Source organism: Myotis lucifugus, unplaced genomic scaffold (genome assembly GCF_000147115.1).
Source record: "Myotis lucifugus unplaced genomic scaffold, Myoluc2.0 scaffold_0, whole genome shotgun sequence".
Taxonomy (NCBI): domain Eukaryota; kingdom Metazoa; phylum Chordata; class Mammalia; order Chiroptera; family Vespertilionidae; genus Myotis; species Myotis lucifugus.
This window is the reverse complement of record NW_005871048.1, coordinates 37,500,719-37,523,029: the sequence shown is the minus strand read 5'-3', so window position 1 is coordinate 37,523,029 and position 22,311 is coordinate 37,500,719. Positions and strand designations below refer to the sequence as shown.

At 46.8% G+C, this 22,311-nt stretch overlaps 1 protein-coding gene across 3 annotated transcripts in view; it reads left to right on the top strand.

The window, feature by feature from the left end:
- Positions 1-22,311, top strand: part of PDE8B (phosphodiesterase 8B) — a 161,365-nt gene that overhangs the window by 95,446 nt on the left and 43,608 nt on the right. For all 3 annotated transcript variants that reach the window (XM_006081300.3, XM_023750494.1, XM_023750498.1), the window contains exons 6-10: positions 2,603-2,691; positions 8,727-8,805; positions 11,021-11,161; positions 12,644-12,732; positions 14,822-14,882. In XM_006081300.3, the coding sequence (XP_006081362.1) occupies positions 2,603-2,691; positions 8,727-8,805; positions 11,021-11,161; positions 12,644-12,732; positions 14,822-14,882 (459 nt within the window). The remainder of the gene's footprint in view (positions 1-2,602; positions 2,692-8,726; positions 8,806-11,020; positions 11,162-12,643; positions 12,733-14,821; positions 14,883-22,311) is intronic.

The following is a 22,311-nucleotide window of genomic DNA, read 5'->3' as shown; positions in this document are numbered from 1 at the left end:
ACTGGTGTAGATTGTCATTTGGAGTGATGCTGGGAATTGCACATCTACTCAAAGGAGAGCTTGGGGAAAGCAAGGGGCCCTCTTTGGGTAACGTGATTAAGTAAATTTAGGAGGGAAACGTTTTGTGGTTCCTTCTTCACGTGCTTTATAACCTGTCTGTGCTGCTCTAGAAGGTTTCGTTGCCCTCTGTCCGGATATGGCGATGCTTTCTGCCGTCAGCCTTGTTGAATAAAACCCATAGTGGGAGCATGAAACACGAGACCTGTCAGGGACACCTGTGTTCTTTCGTGCTGGTCTGATCGAGGCCTTTGCCGGCTAGGTCAGGGTGCCCCCACAGAGCTGGGGCACTTTCCCAGGGAAGCACATTGCACCTACCAACGCTTTCCCGCCTGAGTTCCTGTGAAACAAGATCAGTTGAGATTACTCTCCTGGTGGCTGCCCTCCTTTTTTGGGCAAAACCTTGTCTTTGGCAACACTCTACCCAACCACCCATCCAACTATGCCAGCGATTCTGCCTTCCGTGAGGTGGTTTCCCATCTCTGAGTTGTTTTGATTGTATGAACTCATCTGGTGAGACAGCCTGTGTTGCTAGCCGATTGGCCAGTGCTTCAGACTCTGGGTCCCTGCGTGGGGATCCAGGAACAAACTGTGCCCTGGATATTCCACAGCAGCTCCCTGAAGCCTCTCGCTGCACGTGAGGGGCGGCTGCATGCTGCTCCGTGCACTCCGAGCCGGTTCGAAACCAGTGCCTTCGCGAAGGGCGAGTGCAGCTGTTTCTGTATCAGCCTTCGCATCCCTCTTTCTCTCTCTGAAATGGTGCACAGTCCGTTGAACAAGTATTCCTGGAGCACTGACATGTGCATGCTGCGCTAGGCATGCCGGTCAGACAGTCCTCCCTGGAGCGACTTCCTGGGGAGAGATGGACAGCTAAGATTTAGTATTTGTTCAGCTCCGTTCCGGGCAACTTATTTCATCCTCGTCTGCAAATGAGAGGCTGGATATTGTCTTCATTTTTGCAGAAGAGAAAGCAGTTGAAATAGCTTGCCAGAGCTCACACTGGCTGCACAGTCAAAATGCCAGCTCCGTGCTGGGCCCACTAACGTAGTGTTTCTCAAACTGTCTGTGGGCCTAGTGTGTCGAACGCTCTTAGCAGGTCTTCCTTGGCAAAGGCTTCTGTGGTCAAGTCAGTTTGGGAAATCAGTGAGGCCTCCTCCTCCTCCCTGCAGCCCTGCGCATGCACAGCCCACGTCGGCAGCACGGCGCCCGGGCCTCCTGAAGCCGGCAGGGCCTGTGCTGAGGAAGCCGGCCCATGTTCCTGCAAGTGGGCCAAGAACCCGAATTGTTAACCAAAGGCCAAGGGGAAGGATGTTGAAGTTGGAAGACCACTGCTTTTCATTCACTCAAATCATTTAAGATAGGGGTTCACTACACTCTTGAAAAATCCCCTAAAGATAAGGCATCTTCCATTACCTTTAGTCCACAAAACACTAAGTACCAATTATGTACAAAGTGCTCCAGTGTTTAGAAACCATCACCTACAGAAAGCTGTTTGTCACTGCAATGGGAGTTCTTAGGCCTAAAGAAAAGTCAAATATAAAAAAAATCATTTCTTAGAGAGGAAAGTGAAAATGTCACATGGAACACGCAAACGCACAGCACACTGAAAGCCCGGGGGAATGAGCCAAGTTAACAACAGCTGGAGCTTGTGACACTGTCAGCGACTTGGGGCTTTTCCTTTATGTTTTCTGTACGTTGCACACTAAAACTGATGTGCATTACAGTTATAATTAGACATAGACAAGCGTGACCCGTCCAGAAGGTCATCCTGAACCCAGCATGTTTAACTTCACCAAAGAAAGGGAAGGTGTTTCTTCCTGTGTGTGTTCATGGCAGAATCCCCTTTCCTTCGCCCCTCCCAGCTTCCACCTGCAACGGTGGGGACCCGTGGCACAGAGGGTCGGGGCTTCAAAGGTGCTCCCCAAGGAGAAGCCAATCACACTGGAGAGCGGAAGTGTGTGTGTGTGTGTGTGTGTGTGTGTGTGTGTGTTGGGGGCGGGGAGAAGGGGAGACGAGGGAGGAGAGTGCAGTGGGCACTCAGAAGATGAGGAAGGAAGCGAAGAAGGGCCTCTCCCCTCGAGACCATTCGCAGTGTGGCACGCACCAAACATGTCCAGTGTTGGCTTTTCGAAGACTTTTATTTTATTTTCTTATTCTTTCTTGTTTAAAGTATTACATATAGTATTACACATGCCTCCTTTTCCCCCAGTGACCTCTGCCTGCCCCCCCCACCCCCCAGAAGACTTTTACGAGTGCCATATAAAGCACAGGTGTTTGTGCAGTTAGCAAGGTTGCCTTTATTTTCCTGTCAGTATTCATCATGAAGTTTTCCCACCTTTGTTACAAAGGGGGTTAAGCATACAATAGCCCATGCTGTGTTTAAACAAGCCTTTGAAACACCTTGACAACTGTTTGATTTCATCTTATCCACTAGTTGTCTTATGTAACTGAGTAACTTGGGTAGGGGGAACTGTTAAGCTTCTTTATTTGACTCTTAAAGAAGTAATTGCATCTGTCTTACTTGTTATATTTGCTTTCTTTTCAGAGATTTGTGGAGAACAGCAGCATCATTGCCTGCTATAATGAACTGATTCAAATAGAACATGGGGAAGTTCGCTCGCAGTTCAAACTCCGGTATGTAGCCCAACAAGACGGGACCCGGGGTGGCAGCTCTGGAGGGGAGCCAGGGTCCTGCGCACAGCCGTTAAACAAGTAACGGTAGCCAGTGCAGCAGAATCTAAACTGAGAGCCCTTAGTCATTATGAAATAAATTAGAAGCATTTCTTATTTTGGCAGTATTTCCCACTATTTACAGCAGTTTTAAAATTATATCCTGGGAAAAGTACGGTTTCATTTTTGTACAATTAGGTCGAGATTAAGAGTAGCCTTTCAGGATTACTTTCTACTTACTACTCTCAACATTTGTAAATTCCTCCATGGATTGTTATGGATAGGGGCAAACCAGTGGCCGTATGTGTTATGCTAACCATAATAATTGCTATGTAACCGCGATAGCGATTTCACGAAGCCCGTTTGAGGCCTCCAAGCGTGAAGTATCTTGAAGAGGCTGATTTCAGGTCTCTAAGCAGGTGTAGGGTGCTTTTCTGGGATGGGGTCGTCTGAGGGTCTGGCCAGAGCTCTGGGCTGTGGGATGCTCTGCTCCTGGGGCATCTTGGAATGCCAAGGCCTAGCTCATGCCTGGTCTGGCCTAGGCTCCACTCCAGGATACTCTCAGGACCCTGTTTTTTCAACTTGCCCCCCTCAAGCAGAGAAAGAGGAGCGGGCTGTGGAGGCTCTCCCCAAACTATGGTCCTCAGAGGCTCGAGGCCCTAGGATGCCAGGAAGTCCCAGCCTGGCTTCCCCCTCTGGCCAACTGCAAGGTCAGGAGGGTTTCAGGCTCAGCAAAAACTGAGAAGGCATCTCACTGTAATGCTTATACTTCTTTTTATCTTGACGACTGAATTTGCATTGAAAGGGGGCCAAACCCTTTCAAACTTAATTTTTCTCTGACATTCTCAGTCTCCTGGGAGTAAAATGTATTGGCGTAAACCCACAGAGGCAGGTCCTTCTGGGGCTCACCTGGGCAGGGAAGCTGCTTTTTGGTGGGTAGAGAGCTTTAGGAAACAGTCACTTTCTTAGGTGGGAAAGTAATTAAAAAGAATCTCAGTGGAAATTTAGGTATTTTAACAGGTTTTGGTGAGGAATATTGCCAAAGATTTTTGAATATGTAAACAATTAAATCCCTTGGTTTCTTCGTATCCACATATTTGTTAGCTTCAGAGAACTTCCTAGAATTTTTCAAGAAAAGCACATTGCCTTTACTTTAGAAATTTATGATTTTTATTATTGTGCATTGATGGTTTCTGTTCCTGGAGGTCCCTACTGTTTTTAATTGAGGGTAAAAAGGCTTTGTGCTTTTTTAAAAAAATGTTTCCACAATGAATAGAATTAGAAAAAGAGGGTTTTCATTTGGTTTAAATCTTTCACTGTGTATGTCATATCTACAAAAACATGAACAGATACCTTATTGCTTTGATAGGTAATTTTCTCCTTTTACTTTAAGTAATTGTGTTTTCTTGGGCAACATTAAGTGTGATGGCACATGCCAGACGTCAGAGTGAGTGGGCGGAGGCAGAGCTGGCAGCTTGAACTAAACATCCCCAGCCATCAGCATGAGGGCTTAAAGAAAAGGCTTCTGGTTATGGTGCTAATGAAATCTGCATAGAGCCAGGGCCTTAACAACTCTTCAAGGTTCATCAGACTCAGAACTTGGCAAATTTCTGAGGACCTAACCCTGTGCAAGTCCCAGGACTTCTCCCTCTTCGCTTTCCTGGGGGAAAGGCTCAAGTTCTCAGTACAAATCAGTGTGCAGTTGGCGAATGGACTTGCCTCTGCAGGCAGTGGCCCCGGAAGGAGGGCTTGCCCAGCATATCCATCTCCTTACCCCCACCCAGCTGAAGCTTGGCTGGCAAAGAGCCTCTCTTCCCAGCCATGAGCAACCAGCATGAGAGCGGCCCCCCACCCCCGGCCCCTGTGTGGGGAGGGGCCTGAGGGGTGATGTGTGTGGTGGGGGAAGACGGGAGTTCTCCACCAGAGAAAGCCAGAGGAGGGCTGAGTGGTCTGCTGCTTCTGTTGCTTTTTAGCTGTTCTGCCTCAACTGTCTCCAGTTCCCTCCCCTTTTTTGGAGGAGTGGGGTGTGCCCAGGGTTTGACTCTCCCTGGGTCAACCAGATCTGGGTCCAGTGGGTGGGGGCACGGTGACCCCAGACCATGACCCCCCCTCCCTAGGGCATTCAAGGACCTGTAAAGCCTCTACCTGCACCCCAGAGGCAAGCAGGCGACTGTCACTCGCTGCCAACGGGAAAACGAGGCTCTTTATTATACAATCCAGAATAATCACAGTCTAATTATATAATGCTTCCCCTGCAATTCCGCCCCCAGCTGCAGCTAAATCTGTGGCATGACTGGCATTCTGCAAGGACGGTCTGTGCTGCAGGGTGGGGTTAGATGTTGAAGGGGCACCTTCCCGTCGGGTCTTCCTGTGTGACAACCACACTTAACCACGGGAAAAGCGAGGGTCACGTGAGCAAACAAAACCTGTCTAGTTTTAAAATTCCATTTTATAGAATAACTCTTAAAAATAGGAGAGCTACATCTCGTTTCTGAGAGTATTTGATGAATTGCTTTCTAGAACAGAAGAATTCATGAATGGGGAACGCCGAAGGAAATGGGGTGAATGAAGGCCATTTCTCTCTTATCCTTATGCATCTTCATTATGAAGACACTATGTTATCCAAAATACAGATAGGATTAGCTACTTATTGGGAGTTGAAGCCGATTATACTAAGGCAAGACCGGCTGTGTGTCATCACTAGTCTGATCTCTGTTATCCAGGAGTTACACCCAAATCATGTTTATTTTACTCCAAGTCTTACGAAGGTAGAAGTCCTCAGTTTTAGAAACATCAGTTTCTAAAAGATGGGCAAAACGTTGTATTCTGTGGAACCCTGCATCTCTGTTGTGAATGGACGTTCACAGAGAGCTACCGACACGTGGGCTCTGCGTGACCGCCTGGCGTCACAGGAGAAACCCAGCTGTGAAGGCTTCGTGCACAGCCCAGCTGCACTGCTGCCCAGGAGGGTGCTGACCTCGACCCCATGCTGCCTCCCTCCCCGCTCGCTTGCTCCCTATCCCTCCCAGACCCCTGCAGGATGTGGCTTTGTGTCAGACTCTACAAGCCACCACCTTGTGCAGTCCTACCCTGTTCCAGGTGGCCTGTGTGTGTGTGCTGAGTCGATTCCAGAGTACCTTTGGTAGGAACACAAGAGACTATGGAACTCAGCCACCTCAACCACAGTTGACGGAGGAAAACACTGAGAACCAGGGAGACTGGACACGATTGGTCACAGCTCCCCAGTGGTCGGCTGTAGCGCTGGAGTAGAATCCAGGTGTCCCGCTTTCAGTCTGATGCACTCAGCCCCCCTCTACCCCCCCCCGCCCCCACACACACATCTTACACCACTGTGCTGTCTGTAGACTTCATGCCCAGCCTCTCTAGCACTTGCCTTCCCCTCTGGACCATCGAGGGCCCTGAAGGAGGTGAGGGGGAAATGGTTACCTCACCTGTACTTCAGGGGTTTCCAAACCAAGGTTACTTTTCCTTGTGCTGCTTTTCCCAGTTTGCCAACTCCTTAACCTGAAGGATACAGAAATCCACTTGAGGCACAGAGTTACAAGGGTCCCAAGAACAGAAAGCAAACGAAGCGAGGGCTCTTCTGCATGAAGAGCATTAATAATTAATGTAAGGAATTAAATTCCGAAACTCTAAGAACATGATTCAAGTCGATTACCTCATTTTGCTGCAGGTTTATTCAAATAGAACCATCCACCAAATTGGTTTAAACACAGTCCAGGAGTGTGTCTCACCGACATCCTCTCACCTCAGCTGTTGGTAACAGTTTGCTTTGTCCATTGGGCATTATACTTATTGAAGATCTTAAGCTTTGCGGATGATCATACAGTGGATGTTTAATAGATAAATTTTGCAGATTGGATCTTGTATAAAGGAGCCTCTTGAATTGACAGAAACAATAGTACTCTGAAGCACCTGTTTGCACACCTAGTTGAGACACAGGTACTTTAAGAAAACCCTTGGGCAAAAGAGGAATTTATCATTTAATATGTGTAGGGGGATTTATCACATAAAGTGGGTGAGCTTAGTTTTGCAGCTCTCACAGTTGAGGCATTAGCCCCGGAGAGTGTGCTTTGATGTCTAACTTCTGGGGACCAGGGACCGCTTGCCTGTGACGCCGAGTGGGTTCTGCTCCAGGCCCCTGGGAAATACTTCTGAGTCTTGCTTCTTCACGGAAGGCGGTGCAGTATCAGCGTGGGTAACACTTTAAAGTCCTCTTTTATTCTTTTTCTCTTATTTTAAGTGACATTTTATTAGCATGCAGAGATGCTAATAGGACAGTATACAGTTCAAATTAGGTAGCCTGGAGCAATTTCAGTAAGAAAACTTACTGCACTTCTCAGGGATCAGTTAGGTTTTTATCCTCCTCCGTTCACCCAGATCACAATTACTCATTTTACTCACCCTCACACACGGCGGCTACCTCAACCTCTGCAACTATAGAAACGTGTCGTTCATTGGGCTAAAATCCTTCACTCCCCATAGAAGTTACCTTGTTTGGTATTGGTTTGTTATTTCTGTGCTTGGTTTGAGATTTCAGGGATAATGGTGAGAAAAGATAGGTTATGATTCACCTTTCACCAACCGCCTTTGAAAGCCTTAGAGAACAAAGAAATCTGACTGTGGGATCTTACAAAGAATAACAAGTGCCATATGTTGAATTCTTATATTGTCCCACGTACTTTGAGAGATGCCTCACGAAACTGTTCTGATTCTTATAACAACCTATAAAATATGTGTTGTTTTCCTCACGTTATAGATGAGGAAACGGAGAGTCAGCCAAGATAAAAGGTTCTCCAAGGTCCTAGACCTGGCAAAACACGGAACCAGATTTCACCCGCTCTGTTCTGCCCTATGCCTGGTAAACAGTTCAGAACAGGATGGCAGCGTTAGACGCCATTATGAGTGGAAAAAATGAATAACATTTTTAAAGTTTGTTTTACAAAACATCCATCCAGTAAATCAGCATCTTTTATGTCATGGGTAAGAAAGCCGTCACTGGTATTCTTTAAACAGCCCGTGCAAATAACAGAACTTTAGGAACTCGTTACATACTTGCTGTTAGATAGTAACTTACTGTATTTGGAGTTGCTCTAGATTTGGAAGAGTTAAAGTTTCTTCCAAGAATTGAGAAATTGAAATGATTTCAGATATTCCAGATAACTAGCCAAGGTCACCCAGAAAACTGCCCCCTCGAGAGCTGTGCAGTTGCCCAGGCGAGGGGCAGCCCGCCATGTCTGCCTTGCAGCGGGCCGGCGGGCGTGGGTGAAAGCAAAGCACGAGAAAGGCTTGTTTATTTGAGGTCACAAAAAGGGGGATAAAGTGTTTGTGCCTATTGCAGGAGGACAGAATACCTCAGATCCAGTTGGGGCGTAAGTGGGTTTTCTTAACGGATGGCAGCGTGGTCAGGGAGAGCATCCTGGGTGTAGAACAGCGGGACCTAGAAGATGGTCCCTTGCACCTTCGTTCCCCTGTGTCAGTGCTAAGGTTTCATTCAGCATGTAGGTAATTCATTTTATTTTTTTAAATATATATTTTTTGTTTTAGGGAGAGGGAGACAGAAACATCGATGCATTAACATCAATAGGTTGCCTCCTGCACTCGGCCCCCTTCTCCTCCCCCACTTGGGATGGAGCCTGAAACCCAGGCATGTGCCCTGACCAGGAATCAAACCGGTGACCTCTTGGTGCATGGGTCGATGCTCAACCACTGAGCCACGCCAGCCGGGCTGTAGTTCATTTTGTGACCCATGAATATTTTGCTGGTTATAATTCTTCTCTTTGTATCACATACATGAAAATATATGCTGCTGTTGATTCATTTAGTTTGAAAGCCTAGGTTTTTGTTTTTTTTCTCAAAGCAGTATCGGAAGGTACGTTGCTTCAATGAACCCGAGGACCTGTTTACTTTGATAAACTAACAGATGAAGTGCTGATGGTTTTACGGTAGAACTAACATCGATCTTTTGCAACTTCCAGGGCCTGTAATTCAGTGTTTACAGCATTAGACCACTGTCATGAAGCCATAGAAATAACAAGCGATGAGCATGTGATTCAGGTACGGGGACATTTTTTATCTTTAGATGTCAAAGTAGAACCTTTTAAGTTTGAGCCACCCTTTTTCAAGCACTTTCCTTTAATTCTTACACTTTAGCACATTTTCTTTGGAGAAAGGAACACCAAAGTATTCAAAGAAAACTGAGAGTGTGGGCTGTTTCCCAGGGGTCAATAGGAGAATAAAGGGGACATATGTAATACTTTCAACAATAAAGATTTTATTTTAATTTTTTTAAAAAACCTTATAGACTTAAGCTAAGAATTAGATATTTAATAAGAATAAGATTATATTCAAATCAGAGCCTGTAATTTCTTTGACAGAGGTGTACTAAATTCTTTGGACCATCTGTGAAGATAGCATTTACACAGAAGTGTATCAGAATTGTAGAGTAAAGGCTTATAAGTGCTTATGGGAACAAAATATTTTCTTTTTTAATTTGTCAGTTACAGTTGACACTTATATTTTATATTAGTGTCAGGTGTACAGCATAGTTGTTAGATATTTATATAATGTACGAAGTGATCCCCCATAAGTGTACTACCACCTGACATTATATACAGATATTACAACATTACTAAATTCCCTATGCTGTACGTTAATCCCTGTGTTGGTTTTAACTACCAATCTGTACTTATTTTTTAAAATATTTTTTATTGATTTCAGAGAGGAAGAGAGAGGGAGAGAGAGATAGAAACATCAACGATGAGATAGAATCATTGATTGGCTGCCTCCTGCCTGCCCCCTACTGGGGATCCAGCCTGCAACCTGGGCATGTGCCCTTGACCAGAATCGAACCTGGGACCTTTCAGTCCGCAGGCTGAAGTTCTATCCACTGAGCCAAACCAGTTAGGGCCCAATCTGTACTTAATCCTTCACCTTTTTCACCCAGTCCCCAGCCTCCCTCCCATCTGGCAGCCACCAGTTTGCCCTCTGTATCTAGGAATCTGTTTCTTTTGGGAACAAAATATTTTCAAGGGTGTTCACTTATTTATAGTTGGTATTCTAATAAGGCACTCTAATGGACTAAAATCAGCTTCCTAAGGAAGTGTGTATAGTTAGTAGACAAGCCTTCGTTGAAATTACATTGTTGTATTTGTTGGAAAGTAAGGCATGTATACTTAAAACACACTGAAATGCAGGCTTTCCTCTGATGGCCACACCTGGTTTGCGTAGGGGCACTGAGTGTGAGGAACACGTACTCTCCTCTGTAGAGACCAAAGTCAGTGTTCAGCACAGGGGATCCACGGCAGACAGAGCCCACATTTGCTCTCCTGCATACGCCCCACTGCACACACAGACACACCTGCTCTCATACCGAACCAATGACATCAGCACCCACCACACCTAGGCCGGTCGTCGTCATGTTCATAAGGTATCTCATTTCCATGCAGTAACCCTATGAAAGAGACACAAGTGCCCCATTATACAGATGGGGAAACTGAGGACCAGCAAGGTCAGGAACTTACCCAAGGAAAGCTGTGGTCATAAATAGGAGAAGCAAAATAGGTAGCCCTGTCTTTCTGACTCCAAAGCCTTTCCATGTGGTGTCCTGTTTGGCTGAATGTAAGGGAGTGTTTCTTGAAATGGATCTGAAAGCGTCCTCATCTCATTGGCCGTTTCTGCTCTAGACCAAGCACCCCCTCCACCTGTTTCCAGACTTGAACAGTCAGGTCTCTTCATGAAGCACATTCGCTTTGCACCTCCCTGTTTACAGTGGGCAGCCGGGGGTGACCTCAGTAATAAGGAGAAGGGGCTCCCTGCTCTCTATTCACCTTCCCCACTTGTAACCTAACAGATGGCGCTTTCATAGCGTCCTTCATCCACAGTGGGCACCTGGGGCGGGAAACCCTGTGCCTCCGGGAGAGGTAACACGGTGATGCTGTCAACACGATGTCAATCACCTCCCGGCCTTTGCCGTGAGCAGGACCAAAAGGGCTGAGGACGGTGGGCGCCTGGACAGGGGAGACTATACTGACTGCAGTTTTTTGGGGGGGACCCTGTCAGGCCCCTTTAAAAACCTACCAGCCCTCTGAGGATAACACAAGAGCGAGGAGGAAGACGTGGACCGGAGCATGTTGTATGTGAGGGAACTGAGATGATCTCTGTGTGTGGGTTTTGAGATGGTCCTGACGGGCTCTTCCAGCAGGTCCCCTGCACCCCAGCAGGCTTTCCTCCAGGCATCCCCGAACTGACCTCTGCCCACTTCCGTTCACAGTATGTCAACCCAGCCTTCGAAAGGATGATGGGCTACCACAAGAACGAGCTGCTCGGGAGAGAACTCGCGGAGCTGCCCAAAAGCGATAAGAACCGGGCAGACCTCCTCGACACCATCAACACGTGCATCAGGAAGGGCAAGGTGGGTGACACACAGCCCGCACACGCCTCCCCAACGCACTCGCCTCTACTGTGGGTTTTTATGTCACATCGTAAAGATTGGCTTCTTTCGTGATGTTATAATTAAATGAAACATGTTTGTGTTTGCAAAATGAGTTAATTTTGGATATCCAGCAAATCTGGGGCTTATGATGACACTACAGAATCTGGCAGTTTTGTCTAAGGAAACATCATCGTTTGCATGAATATGCCCCACCTGACATTCCTGGAATATCATTCGTGCCGATCCCGCCCATAGAGCTGATATGTGTCAGCTTATCCAGTGTTTGGGGGACTAGATGTATTTAGTGTCAGTGTTCACACGTAGGCCCAGTTGTCCTTTTCCTGTTTTCTATCACCCCAATTCATAGAGAGATGGCTTCCATTTCCCTGCTGCACCCATTGGTCTCCGTAGACGAGGGCAGTGGTGCAAACGCAGCAGCATCTTCCCTCGAGCCCTCCCCCTGGGCACGTTGCTGTCCCAGCCAGAACTGCCTCGCATTTTCTCCTGAGCACTCAGGGTGCTTTCTCACGTGTTATTGCTTTCATCTTGCTTTCTCGGATCTGAAGTAGTTAGATGACCATTGTTTTCATTTCATGGGGGGCCATTGTACAAACATAAAGTAGTTTGGATTATATATGATGCCCAGAATTAATGTTTTAAAAATTGGGGCAGTGGGAATGAGAAAGAAGCAGGACATTGGCAAGTCATCTAAAATACCCGCCAGAATATTGCCCCATGGTGGCCCGACATGCGTGCCGGTGAGCCACCTGTGGGGCGAGGGCGGGGGGGGGGGGCAGGAAAAGGCTGCAGAGAAAAGGCCCAGCTTCCGACGTAACCACTCCTCCCAGAAATCGCAGAGGTGCCACAGGTCCCCCTTGAGGTCACCAGGTTCTCATCCCAGCCAGTTCCCCAAGGTCCAAAGACAGGATCTCCACACCCCCGTTTGCCTCTTCCATGGAAAGTGCCAGGAGCCAGACTAACCCAGAGAAGTCGTGGCTGGAGGCCCCATAGATAGTGGACAGGTGGAGGGCTTCATTGCCACATCCCCCACTTTCTCACATGGGCACAGTAGTTAGAATCTCCCAGCCTCAGTTTGCCCATGTGTCAATGAAGGATAATTTCAGACTCGGGTTGTTGGGACGAGTTTGAGGAAGACCTCGGAAAAATCCCTTCACCTGGTGTCACTACACCCGTGGGGCTGAGCAGGAGCTCCTCCCACAGGTCAGGCGTCCTGGGGCCCAGGAGGGCAGCCTGGTGGTGGCTGCGTTGGTCCTATTGTGTTCATGCCTTGTGACCACGCGCCTTACACAGGCAGCATCGCTGCGGGAGCGAGAATGGAGTGGTGTTCTGTGGAATGTACTGAAAGCGCGTGGGAATCAGTGGCTCAGCTGGATAAGACCCCTGTAGGAGCAGCTGCTGGCCTCCACAGAAGGACTTTAAGAGCTCTCTTTCTCCACGTAGGAGTGGCAAGGGGTTTACTACGCCAAGCGGAAGTCCGGGGACAGCATCCAACAGCACGTGAAGATCACCCCAGTGATTGGCCAAGGAGGGTGAGCGCAAACTCTTGAACTCTTTCAGTTGAGGGCCGCGTGGGCATATTGAACTGCAGGGTAAGCGTTAGACCCACAAGCACAGGAGGGCTGGGCTGTACATAGGTATGCCAAGGCCACCTCCATGCATCTGGTAGCAACCCCCAGACATGGCTCTCTGTCTTCTCCTGCTTATGGTCTTTATGGAGCATCACCCAGGAGCCCCTCCACCTGAGCATCTGTGATTCCCTCTGCCCACTGCCCTCTGAGGGAGCTCGGTTGCTAGGCTGTCCACCTTCACGTCAACAGCAAAACCCCTGGGAGCGGGCTGCTCTCCCTGGGGCACCGGCCTGGGCTGGCTTTCTCCAGCTGGCTCAGGGCTGCTCCAGCTCGGATAAAGGCCTGGGGGTCATGGTTTCAGAGAGAAAGATGTGTCTGATCCAAAGCTGAGGTTGATCTGATTCCATTTAATCTCAGATTACCAGAGAAGCCTTATCACTGTGGAGAGAGAAGGCGAATACGCGATTCCTTTCCTCCCCCCAGTTGAATTCTGTGAGGTTTACGAAGCCAAACTGGCTCCCCCACCAGCATGTCCCTGAGGAGCTTTTGGAAGCCAGCCTGGGGGTCGCACCAGCTTCAGAGTCTAAGGGATGCGCACCGTTGTGTGAAGTTTTGGGAAAAGGAAAGGTGGCAGTTATGGTGCCGATAAGAGAGAGGCGAGTCCTGCTTGTGCCCCTCTGACTGCCCCAGTCCCTTGCAGCTTGTTGTGCGACTAGACAACGACAGTCTATAAAGTCAGCCAAGTGTCACCAGGTTGTCTCCCCTCCAATTTCCTGGGTTAGTTTCAAAAGTGCTCCCCTCAGTTCAGAGACCACCACCTCGTGCTTCTTGTCTCGTGCTTCAGTGTGGGTGGTGGGGTGACGGGCAGTCCGTGGCCCCCCCTGACCGCAGAGAGAGGCCCCCAGGCGTTCCCCTGAGCCCACGGTCCTCTGTGGCCCTCCCAGCAGCCCCTGGTGTTACCATCATCCTGATGCCCTCTTTCAGAAAATTGAAGCTAACATCCACTTTGTGTGTGTGTGACCAGGATTATTAGGTAACCAAGGCCGAGGAGACATGCCACTGCTTGGAAATGTCTGTCAGAATGAGGTTTTCTGATCTTTCTGATTTTACAGATAAGAAAGAGACGTTCTTTTGTCCAGACAGTGTCATTCCGACCCCCCACCCCCACCCCATTGTAGGCAGTGAACTGTCAGAGGAAATTCTTATTAAAAGTAGGGAGATATTTTTACCTCTTCCTGTTTTATGACATTCATTACAGGATAACCAGCGTTTTCTATGCTCTCCTCAGAGTTCTCCAGAGAAAACTAAACCAGAGAGAGAGAGAGAGAGAGAGACAGAGACAGAGACAAAGAGAGACAGAGACAGGGAGAGAGGAGAGGAGTCTCACTGCTGTGAAATCTAACACAGCCCTCTGGGATTCCTGGCTTCACTCTCCGTAGAAAATCTACCCTGAGCTGAAGTCTGTGCAGGGCTGAGGCACCTGTGGTCTTCTCCTGGTCTGTTCCATGGTAATGAGCAAGACCGCAGGCTGTTGTGGGATTCTGTCCATGACCTTGAAGTAAGAGGATTTTTCTCTGCCCAAAAAATGCCATTGTTATGATGACCATGCTGTGCAGGAATATGGAATTAAATATAAAAATAGCTGCCCTGAAATTTGATCATTGTCCAAATGAGTCTTTTGCTTTCTATATAAGCTATAAAAGTATTAGCGTCAGCAGAATAAAGCCAATTTTTTCTGGAGTGGCATTTCATCCTATCACGGCAGATACGGAGGAGCCAAGCTTCAGGAGTCAGTCACAAAATGAAATGCTCATTCGGAAAATGTCTCGGAGCCAGCGGTGATTAAAAGGGAAGCCCCGTTTCGGAAGGCGTGTGTGGGCTGTGTGTGAAAATGCATTTTCTGTAGACTGGGTTTTGTTTGAATTGTACATCTGCCCTAGAATAGACCCTGGAGTTTTGCTTTAAAAAGTTTCTGTTGATGTTTTCCTTTGCTGATTTGTTGAATCATCTTATATCTGACTCACTAATAACTAATTATTTATGTTATTAGGAAAATTAGGCATTTTGTCTCCCTCAAGAAACTGTGTTGTACCACTGACAATAATAAGCAGGTACGGTACCCAGCTTGCTTCATTTGCTCTGTCAGCTTGACCACGCATTACATTCTCACCACTGCTCTCTGCTTGTCTTTCTCCATTTCTTATTGTCGTTGCCAATTAAGAAGGTTTTGGGGAAAATTAGGCTCCTTTGGCAGATAGTAAAAAAATATTCCCCTGCAAGCCTGTGCTACCGTCTTAGTGATGCACATCAGTTAGGATTAACACTTGGCTGTGCAACTCGAGACTAATACCTTTTGTGAAGGCAAAAAATTCTTCCTCCAAGTAAAGACTGTTCTGTTTTTCTATCTTAATTTCTTAAGCAAATAAAAAGTATCTCTGCGTTTGAACATTTCACCCCTACAAGTTTATATCAAAAACAAGAATCATTCCAAGTTAGTACTGTGATTTTTTTAAAAAACCATTACATCATGCAGAACAATCCATTTGAGTGTTCTTCTGCAGTAAAAGAATTTTAATCAGTTGCTTTTTTAAGAACCTTCCTTTGTAGAGACCTTTATCATAGAGGACAACATTGGTATTTTTTTCTTTTTGATTTATGCTTCTAATCCTGGATTATGTGTATTTTCACTTCATGCTTTAAAGTTTGTTGATTGAAAAGTACTCAACAATCACTCATTATCTAGTTTTGGAAACATACAATGTAGCCTTTGACATAGATGAGGACTTTAAAAGGAGGGACCATATAGCTAAAGGAAATGAAGGACTTTGGGGCATAATCCATTTTAGTGGGACGTGTTGGGGGCTTGTCAAATGTGGGATCAGAAGGTGAAGCCTGGCCAGGTAAAGAAGTGCCTGGGCTCCTCCCAGTGCGGAGGGGGTTCCCCAAAGGGAAGTGGGGCTGAGCAAGGAGCCTGTGCAGGGCTGTCAGTTGGAGACCGGCTCCCTGAAGGTCCCCGTGGACATTTGAGTAGATTGCGGAATGATCCCCTAGTTAGCGGTTTTCACCACGTGTAGTTACAAGTTTTATTCTTGTGATGAGAACTTTAAATACCTACTGTCGAAGTTTGTACCTTCTGATCTTCACCCATTTCATCCGCCACCCACCTCTGGAAACCACCAATCTATTCTCTGTATCTATGAGTTCAGTTTTTTATTTTTTTTAGATTCCACATGTAAGTTATATGATATTTGTCTTTCTGTGACTCATTTCACTTAGTCCTCAATGTCCATCCATGTTGTTGCAAGTGGCAAGATTTCCTTCTATGTTATGGCAAAATAATATTTATTATGTGTACAGGTCCTTGAATAATGTTGTTTTGTTCAACGTTGTTTCATGATAATGTTGCTGAGACACCACAGGAGCTTAGCTGCTGTTTCTCTCAATTAGCCGATGGTAAAATTTGTTTTGTTAGATGTTGTTCCCCTTAAAGTTGCAGAACCTATCAGCAATGTTAAGTGAGGACTCGCTGTGTATGTGTGGGTGTGTATGCACATATATATACTACATTTTCTTTAGCCATCTGTTGGCGGACACGTGGGTTATTTCTGTGTCTTTGATATTGTAAGTCATGCTGCGATGAACATTTACCGTTTCCTTTGGATAAATCCCCAGCAGTGGAATTGCTGGATCATATCGTAGTTCTATTTTTAACTTTTTGAGGAACCTCCCTATTGTTTCCCGTAGTGGCTGCACCAGCTTACATTCTTACCAACAGTTACCGTTTCCCCACATCCTCGCCAGCACTTGTTATTTCTTGTCCTTTTGACAAGAAGTGTCTTAGTAGCCATTTTAACGGGTATGAGTTGGTATCTCGTAGTTTTCATTTGCATTTGCCTGATGATCAGTGGTGTGGAACACCTTTTCATGTACCAGTTGGCCGTTTGTATGTCTTTGAGGAAAAATGTCTAATGTTTTTTCACCTCTGGTTGGGAATGCACGTATGTGGGGGGCTGGTTTAATTTATACATAAGTTTTTCACTGTGCAGGTGGTGGCACTTCTAACCCCTTTGTTGCTCAAGGGTCAGCTCTATTCAGATCCTCTGGCCATTGTTTAATCAGATTGTTTGGGGCTTTATTTTTGCTATTGAGTTTTATGAGGTTTTTTTACATACTTTGTCTATTAACCCTTTACCAGATAAATTATTTGAAAAATTTTTCCCCATGTGGTAGTAGATTTTCTTTTCATGTTGTTGATGGTTTCCTTTGCTGTGCAGAGGCTTTTTAGTTTGGTGTAGTCCCATTTATTTATTTTTGCTTTTGTCTGTGATTTGGGTATCACATTCAAAAAAATCATCACCGAGACCAACGTAAAGGAGTTTCTGTTCTGTGTTTTCTTCTATGAGTTTTAGAGTTTCTATAGTTTTATAGTTTTATAGGTCTTATGTTCAAGTCTTTAATCCATTGGAGTTGACTTTGTGTATGGTTAAGATAGTGGTCCAGTTTCATTCTTTTGCATGTGGCTGACCAATTTTCCCAACACGATTTATTGAAGAGACTACTTTTCTCCATTGCATATTCTTGGCTCCTTTGTCATAAATTAATTGATCATATATATGTGAGTTTACTTATGGGCACTCTATTCTTTTCCATTGATTTCTGTGTTTTTATGCCAATACCATACTGTTTTGATTCTATAGTTTTGTAATATAGCTTGAAATCAGAAAGTATGATGCCTCCAGCTTTATTCTTCCTCCTCAAGATTCATTTGACTATTCTAGTAAAATATTCTAGAATAGCCAAAGTAATCATGTGCTTTTTCATAAAATTTAGTGCAACATAAAAATGCCTTCTTAGGCACTAAGAATTTTATCTGGAACCAGGAAATTTTCACAAAGTCACGCAAAGAGGCAAGGCCTTGGAGACCTCTGGGAAAAGGAAGGGAATTAACTTTCATAGGAAAAAAAAATCCTCTCAACAGCAAAGTTTAGACATCCCAGGAGGAGGAATGGGATCATGTGGGAGGTGACCCAGGAAGAGGGAGAAGCACAGGAAATCATGGCGGCTCTTTACAAACTACTGAAGCCAAGCCCCGCACACCCACCTGCCTGGGCGGTGAAGCTGCGCTACAGAATGTCCCTGCCAGAAAGGGCCAAGTACAATTCATGTCGGCAGCCAAGCACAGCTTCCCCACCAGCCGAGCCCTCTCCTCCTCCCTCCTCTCTTTCTCACCTCATGAATGGGCCACCCAGGCTCCCTGCAGTTTCATGTGCCCAAATTCTCCAGGCCTTCGTGGTCCCGCCAAGAAACATCTCCATCCTCAAGCCCCAAAGTACCTGCTTTGCTGTGCATCATTCCCACCATCATCATGGCTATTTGGGTGCCTGACTGCCCTCTTTCCCTGTGGGGTCCCTGGGATGTGCTTGTTTTGTTTGCACATGCTGCCTGGCACATAGTAGGCCCTCAGACTGTTGGTTAGCTTGAGTGGAATTGCATTCCTCCTGCCACCTGTAAGCTCCCTGCTTCACAGGGAAAGCAGGCAAGCCCGTAGCACAGGACTCAGGGTGCAGCATCGAGGGACCACCTCTTATATTCTGAGGCTCTAAATAGAAACGTCATTACTGCCATGAATTAGCCGCTGTTCTGAGAACAGTGGAAACACAGAGCCCAGATGCCCTGAGCCGTTGACGTCACCTAATGGTGCTGCACAGGCCTAGAGGGACACTTAGGTTTTCTCTCCGGCTGGCCGCAGGGTCTCTCCTCCTCGCAGAAGGAGGCCGAAGGGAATGGTGGTGGGGCTGTGACGGGCAGGGCTCCCCAGAGGGCGGGAGCAGCCTGTCTGCGGGCGGTTCTGGAGGCGCTGTTTCTGGGGTGTAGCCCTGACGTCAAAACGTATCCATGGGTTTGCACTGTAACAAGGACTGACACTGTAAGCCAGGCTGCTTACAATGGTGCTTCTGGTGCTGCTTGTCGGCAGCACAGACTTCTTTTCCCACGTGGACCCTGCAGCTCTCCGCCAAGAGGCTGGAAATGCTCGGTGAGGGTTGCCTGCTGGAAACATCATCTCCCCCCTCGCCACACACACACTTTCTCCCCAAATAGATACTGGAAACCTGTACTGTGCTGCCACCAGGGACACAGAGTCTCTGTCCCAGGAGCCACGGGGGCCACAGACAGGTCAACAGGGTACATTTCCAGAGCGCAGCGTGGGAGGTGCGAACCGAGCGCTGGGCCCACGGAGAGGAGCCAGGCTGTTTTAGGGGTGGTCTAGGACAGGGGGCCACAAACTGCAGCCTTCAGGCCAAAGGCAGCCTGTTTTGTAAATAAAGTTTTATTGGAACACAGCCTCACTCCCTTGTTATGAAGCACTGTGGCTACATAACTAGTTACAGCAGAGACGGTATGGCCTGCAAAGACTAACATAGTTACTGCCTGGACCTTTACAGAACACGTTAGCTGACCCCATTTCTAGGGGAAATCTTTCTTTCTCACTTTTGTAGGCCAGGGACAGTCTGCCTTCCCACCTTCGCCTCCAAGCCATGGCCATGGGAATACAGGGAGCACAGCGTGGGCGAGGAGCCCCGGGAGAGCGTGGGAGCCAGAGGAAAGAAGACAGGGCTGCAGTGGGGATGTGGATTGGATCACCTGGTCCCCGGCTCATGGAGGGACGGCCACGGGCATGGAGAAGCCTCAGGGAGGCGCAGGTTTTAATGTCCAATGAGAGGCAGTGGTTTTCGTGTGAAGTCGGGGCACGGCCCACCCAGAGAGCAGCCCCAGGAGAGATGCCCGTTCCCGGGGTGAGAGCAGCAGAAGGTCGGCGCCCGGCTCGGAGGGAGCTTCCACTGCCTGGCTGCTCAGGGTCTAGGACAGTGATGGGGAACCTTTTGAGCTCGGCGTGTCAGCATTTTGAAAAACCCTAACTTAACTCTGGTGCCGTGTCACATATAGAAATTTTTTGATATTTGCAACCATAGTAAAACAAAGATTTATATTTTTGATATTTATTTTATATATTTAAATGCCATTTAACAAAAATCAACCAAAAAAATGAGTTCGCGTGTCACCTCTGACACGCATGTCACAGGTTCGCCATCACTGGCCTAGGACGAAGGCTGATGGAGAGCAGCGTGAGACCTTCTGACCTGGATTTTGCACAAGGCTTTCCAGGGCTTGAAAACAGAGCATCCTGCCTTTGGCATTCCATGGGCCACCATGTTACCTCGTTTCATGACGGGAAGGTTGTCTCAACCATGGGAAACATAGGCAGGGCATAGTCTCCGAGTGAAGAATAGCTATTTAACTTGAGTCGCCCTGGCTTGATGGAAAAACTGTGTCTTCCACTGCAGGCTGACACCAGCCTGGGGACAGACATTTGGGAGTCACTGATTCAAAAGCGCTTTGACATACGCACCTTGTTTGGAAATGGTAGAGGCTGAAATGGGGGCTGCATTGGCTAAGTCTGCAATGATGAAATTTTGCTTGGAGATGAACTTTTGGGGGTTCATTCTTTTTTGTTTTAGAGTAAGCTCTTTAATCTTGAAATTGCTGTGAAGACTGGGAAAAATAGCTTTACTACAATAATAATGCACAAGACCAAGCTTGTCAGAAGTGTGTACAAGATACGAAGGGTACAGAGTCTGGGGAGTAAGAAGGCAAAGAGGACAGGTCTTCAGCTTTGTGAAGACTTCCTGCAGGGAAGAAGGGACGGGGCCTTGGAGGCAAAAGCACTAGACTGTTTTAAGGGGTCAGATTAGACTCAGTATAAGAAAGAATTATTAGAATTGGCCAAAGTTGGTAGCCTTAGTAGGTAGTGAGTTGATCACCAAGGGAGGTAACCAAACAGAAGTAGATTGAACCCTTGGTAGGAAAAGCTGTTTAGGAAAGTTACTCATTGGCCAGATGTTAGACTACATACGTGATTCTCCAAGTGTGGTTCCCTGGAGCCGCTCCCCACCAACGAGGTGACGGTAACACTTCCTGTCTGCATCACCCATTGGACCACTTATCCTACATTTTTTTGGTCAATTCTCACCTTGGGGCAGGGACCCCACTGTGTGTGCCCAATAGACACCAGGAAATTATTTTGAAAACTAATTTTGACTAACACAATAGCCTTTGGAAGCTGTAGAAAATCAGAGATGCAGCTCTGTCTAGCCCCAGATTATTATTACAGAGTTGTGATATGTGTATAGCCAGTATATGTCTTGGGTGCTGCTACGAAGAATATTTGCTGTATTCTCCCAAGGCACACGTCCCAGTGTGACTCCTTGAAAGGAAGGTGGAGAAAAAGGAGCCTGCAATTGAAAGCATGACCTCTGTGACCCCGAGAGTGGCTGTTCACATTCAGAAATGTATTTTATGTGACCGATATACTACCATGACACTGGGCTTGTACATATGTCCTCTACTCACAGTGGGTGCCCCAAATATTTGTTGACATATTTGGTAAAGCCACTAAATAAACAAAATTTTTCCATTTAGCTTTAGTACATATTTGCACAAAGCTATTTAAAGAGAGGCCTCTGATATTGCATAACCACATTTTTCTTGAGAAACCGCATTTAAACAGCCAAACCCTGAGCTCATGAGCATGGAGCACCTGCTGCATGTCTGAAAGCACAGACAAGTAGGAGCTCTGAGCAGGGACGGGGACAGGCAGGGACGCTGAGAATTCATGATAGGATTCTGTGGGAATATTGGCCCACTTGATGTTTGTCTCATAATTCCCTTAAGCTATCTACTCTTTTACATTCTTTTTCCATTTCTGCTCTGAATGGATGAATTCCACTGCCCTGTCTTCACATTTGCTGATCCTTTATTCTGCTTCGTCTAGTCTGCTGTTGAACCCCTCTGCTGACTTATTTGGCTTAGTCATGGTATTTTGCCGCTCTGTGATTTCTCTTGGTACTTTTTTAACATTCTCTCTTGGTTGAAATTCTCACTTTGCGCATTATTTCCTGACCTCAGTGAGCATATTCATAACCATTATTTTGAACTCCTTGTCAGATAAGTCACTTATCTTCATTTAATTACAGTCATTTTTTGAGGTTTTATCTTGGTTCATTTGGAACATATTCCTTGTTGGTTTCTGTGCATTAGATAAAAGAGCCGCCTGTCCCATTCTCGAGGGTGTGGTCTCCTTTTGGGGATGAACCGTATTTCCCACCCTGCCCTAGCTCTCGGGCGCTCTGGTGCCTTGGGGGTTGTCCAAGCAGATGACTTTGTTCTTAGTGGTCCCCAATAGTTGAAGGTGTGCCAGGACCTGTTGTTGGCCCAATGGGGAGATCTTAGTCAGAACTGAGATGCAGGCTGATTGGAAGCCATTCCCTTAGGCAACAGCTTTTAAAGGATGCAGGTAAACCTCTTTAGGCTAAGAGTAGGAAATGCGTGTTGCTGTCTGCTGCCCTGGTGGGGTAGCCTTTCAGTAACTGTTTGTTACAATCCTGTGTGACCTGTGAACATGAGCCCCACTGGGCACCAGGGCCGGTGATCAAGGGGTCTTCCCTGCACGGCAGCCACAGTAACCAAGGTGCCATATATGTG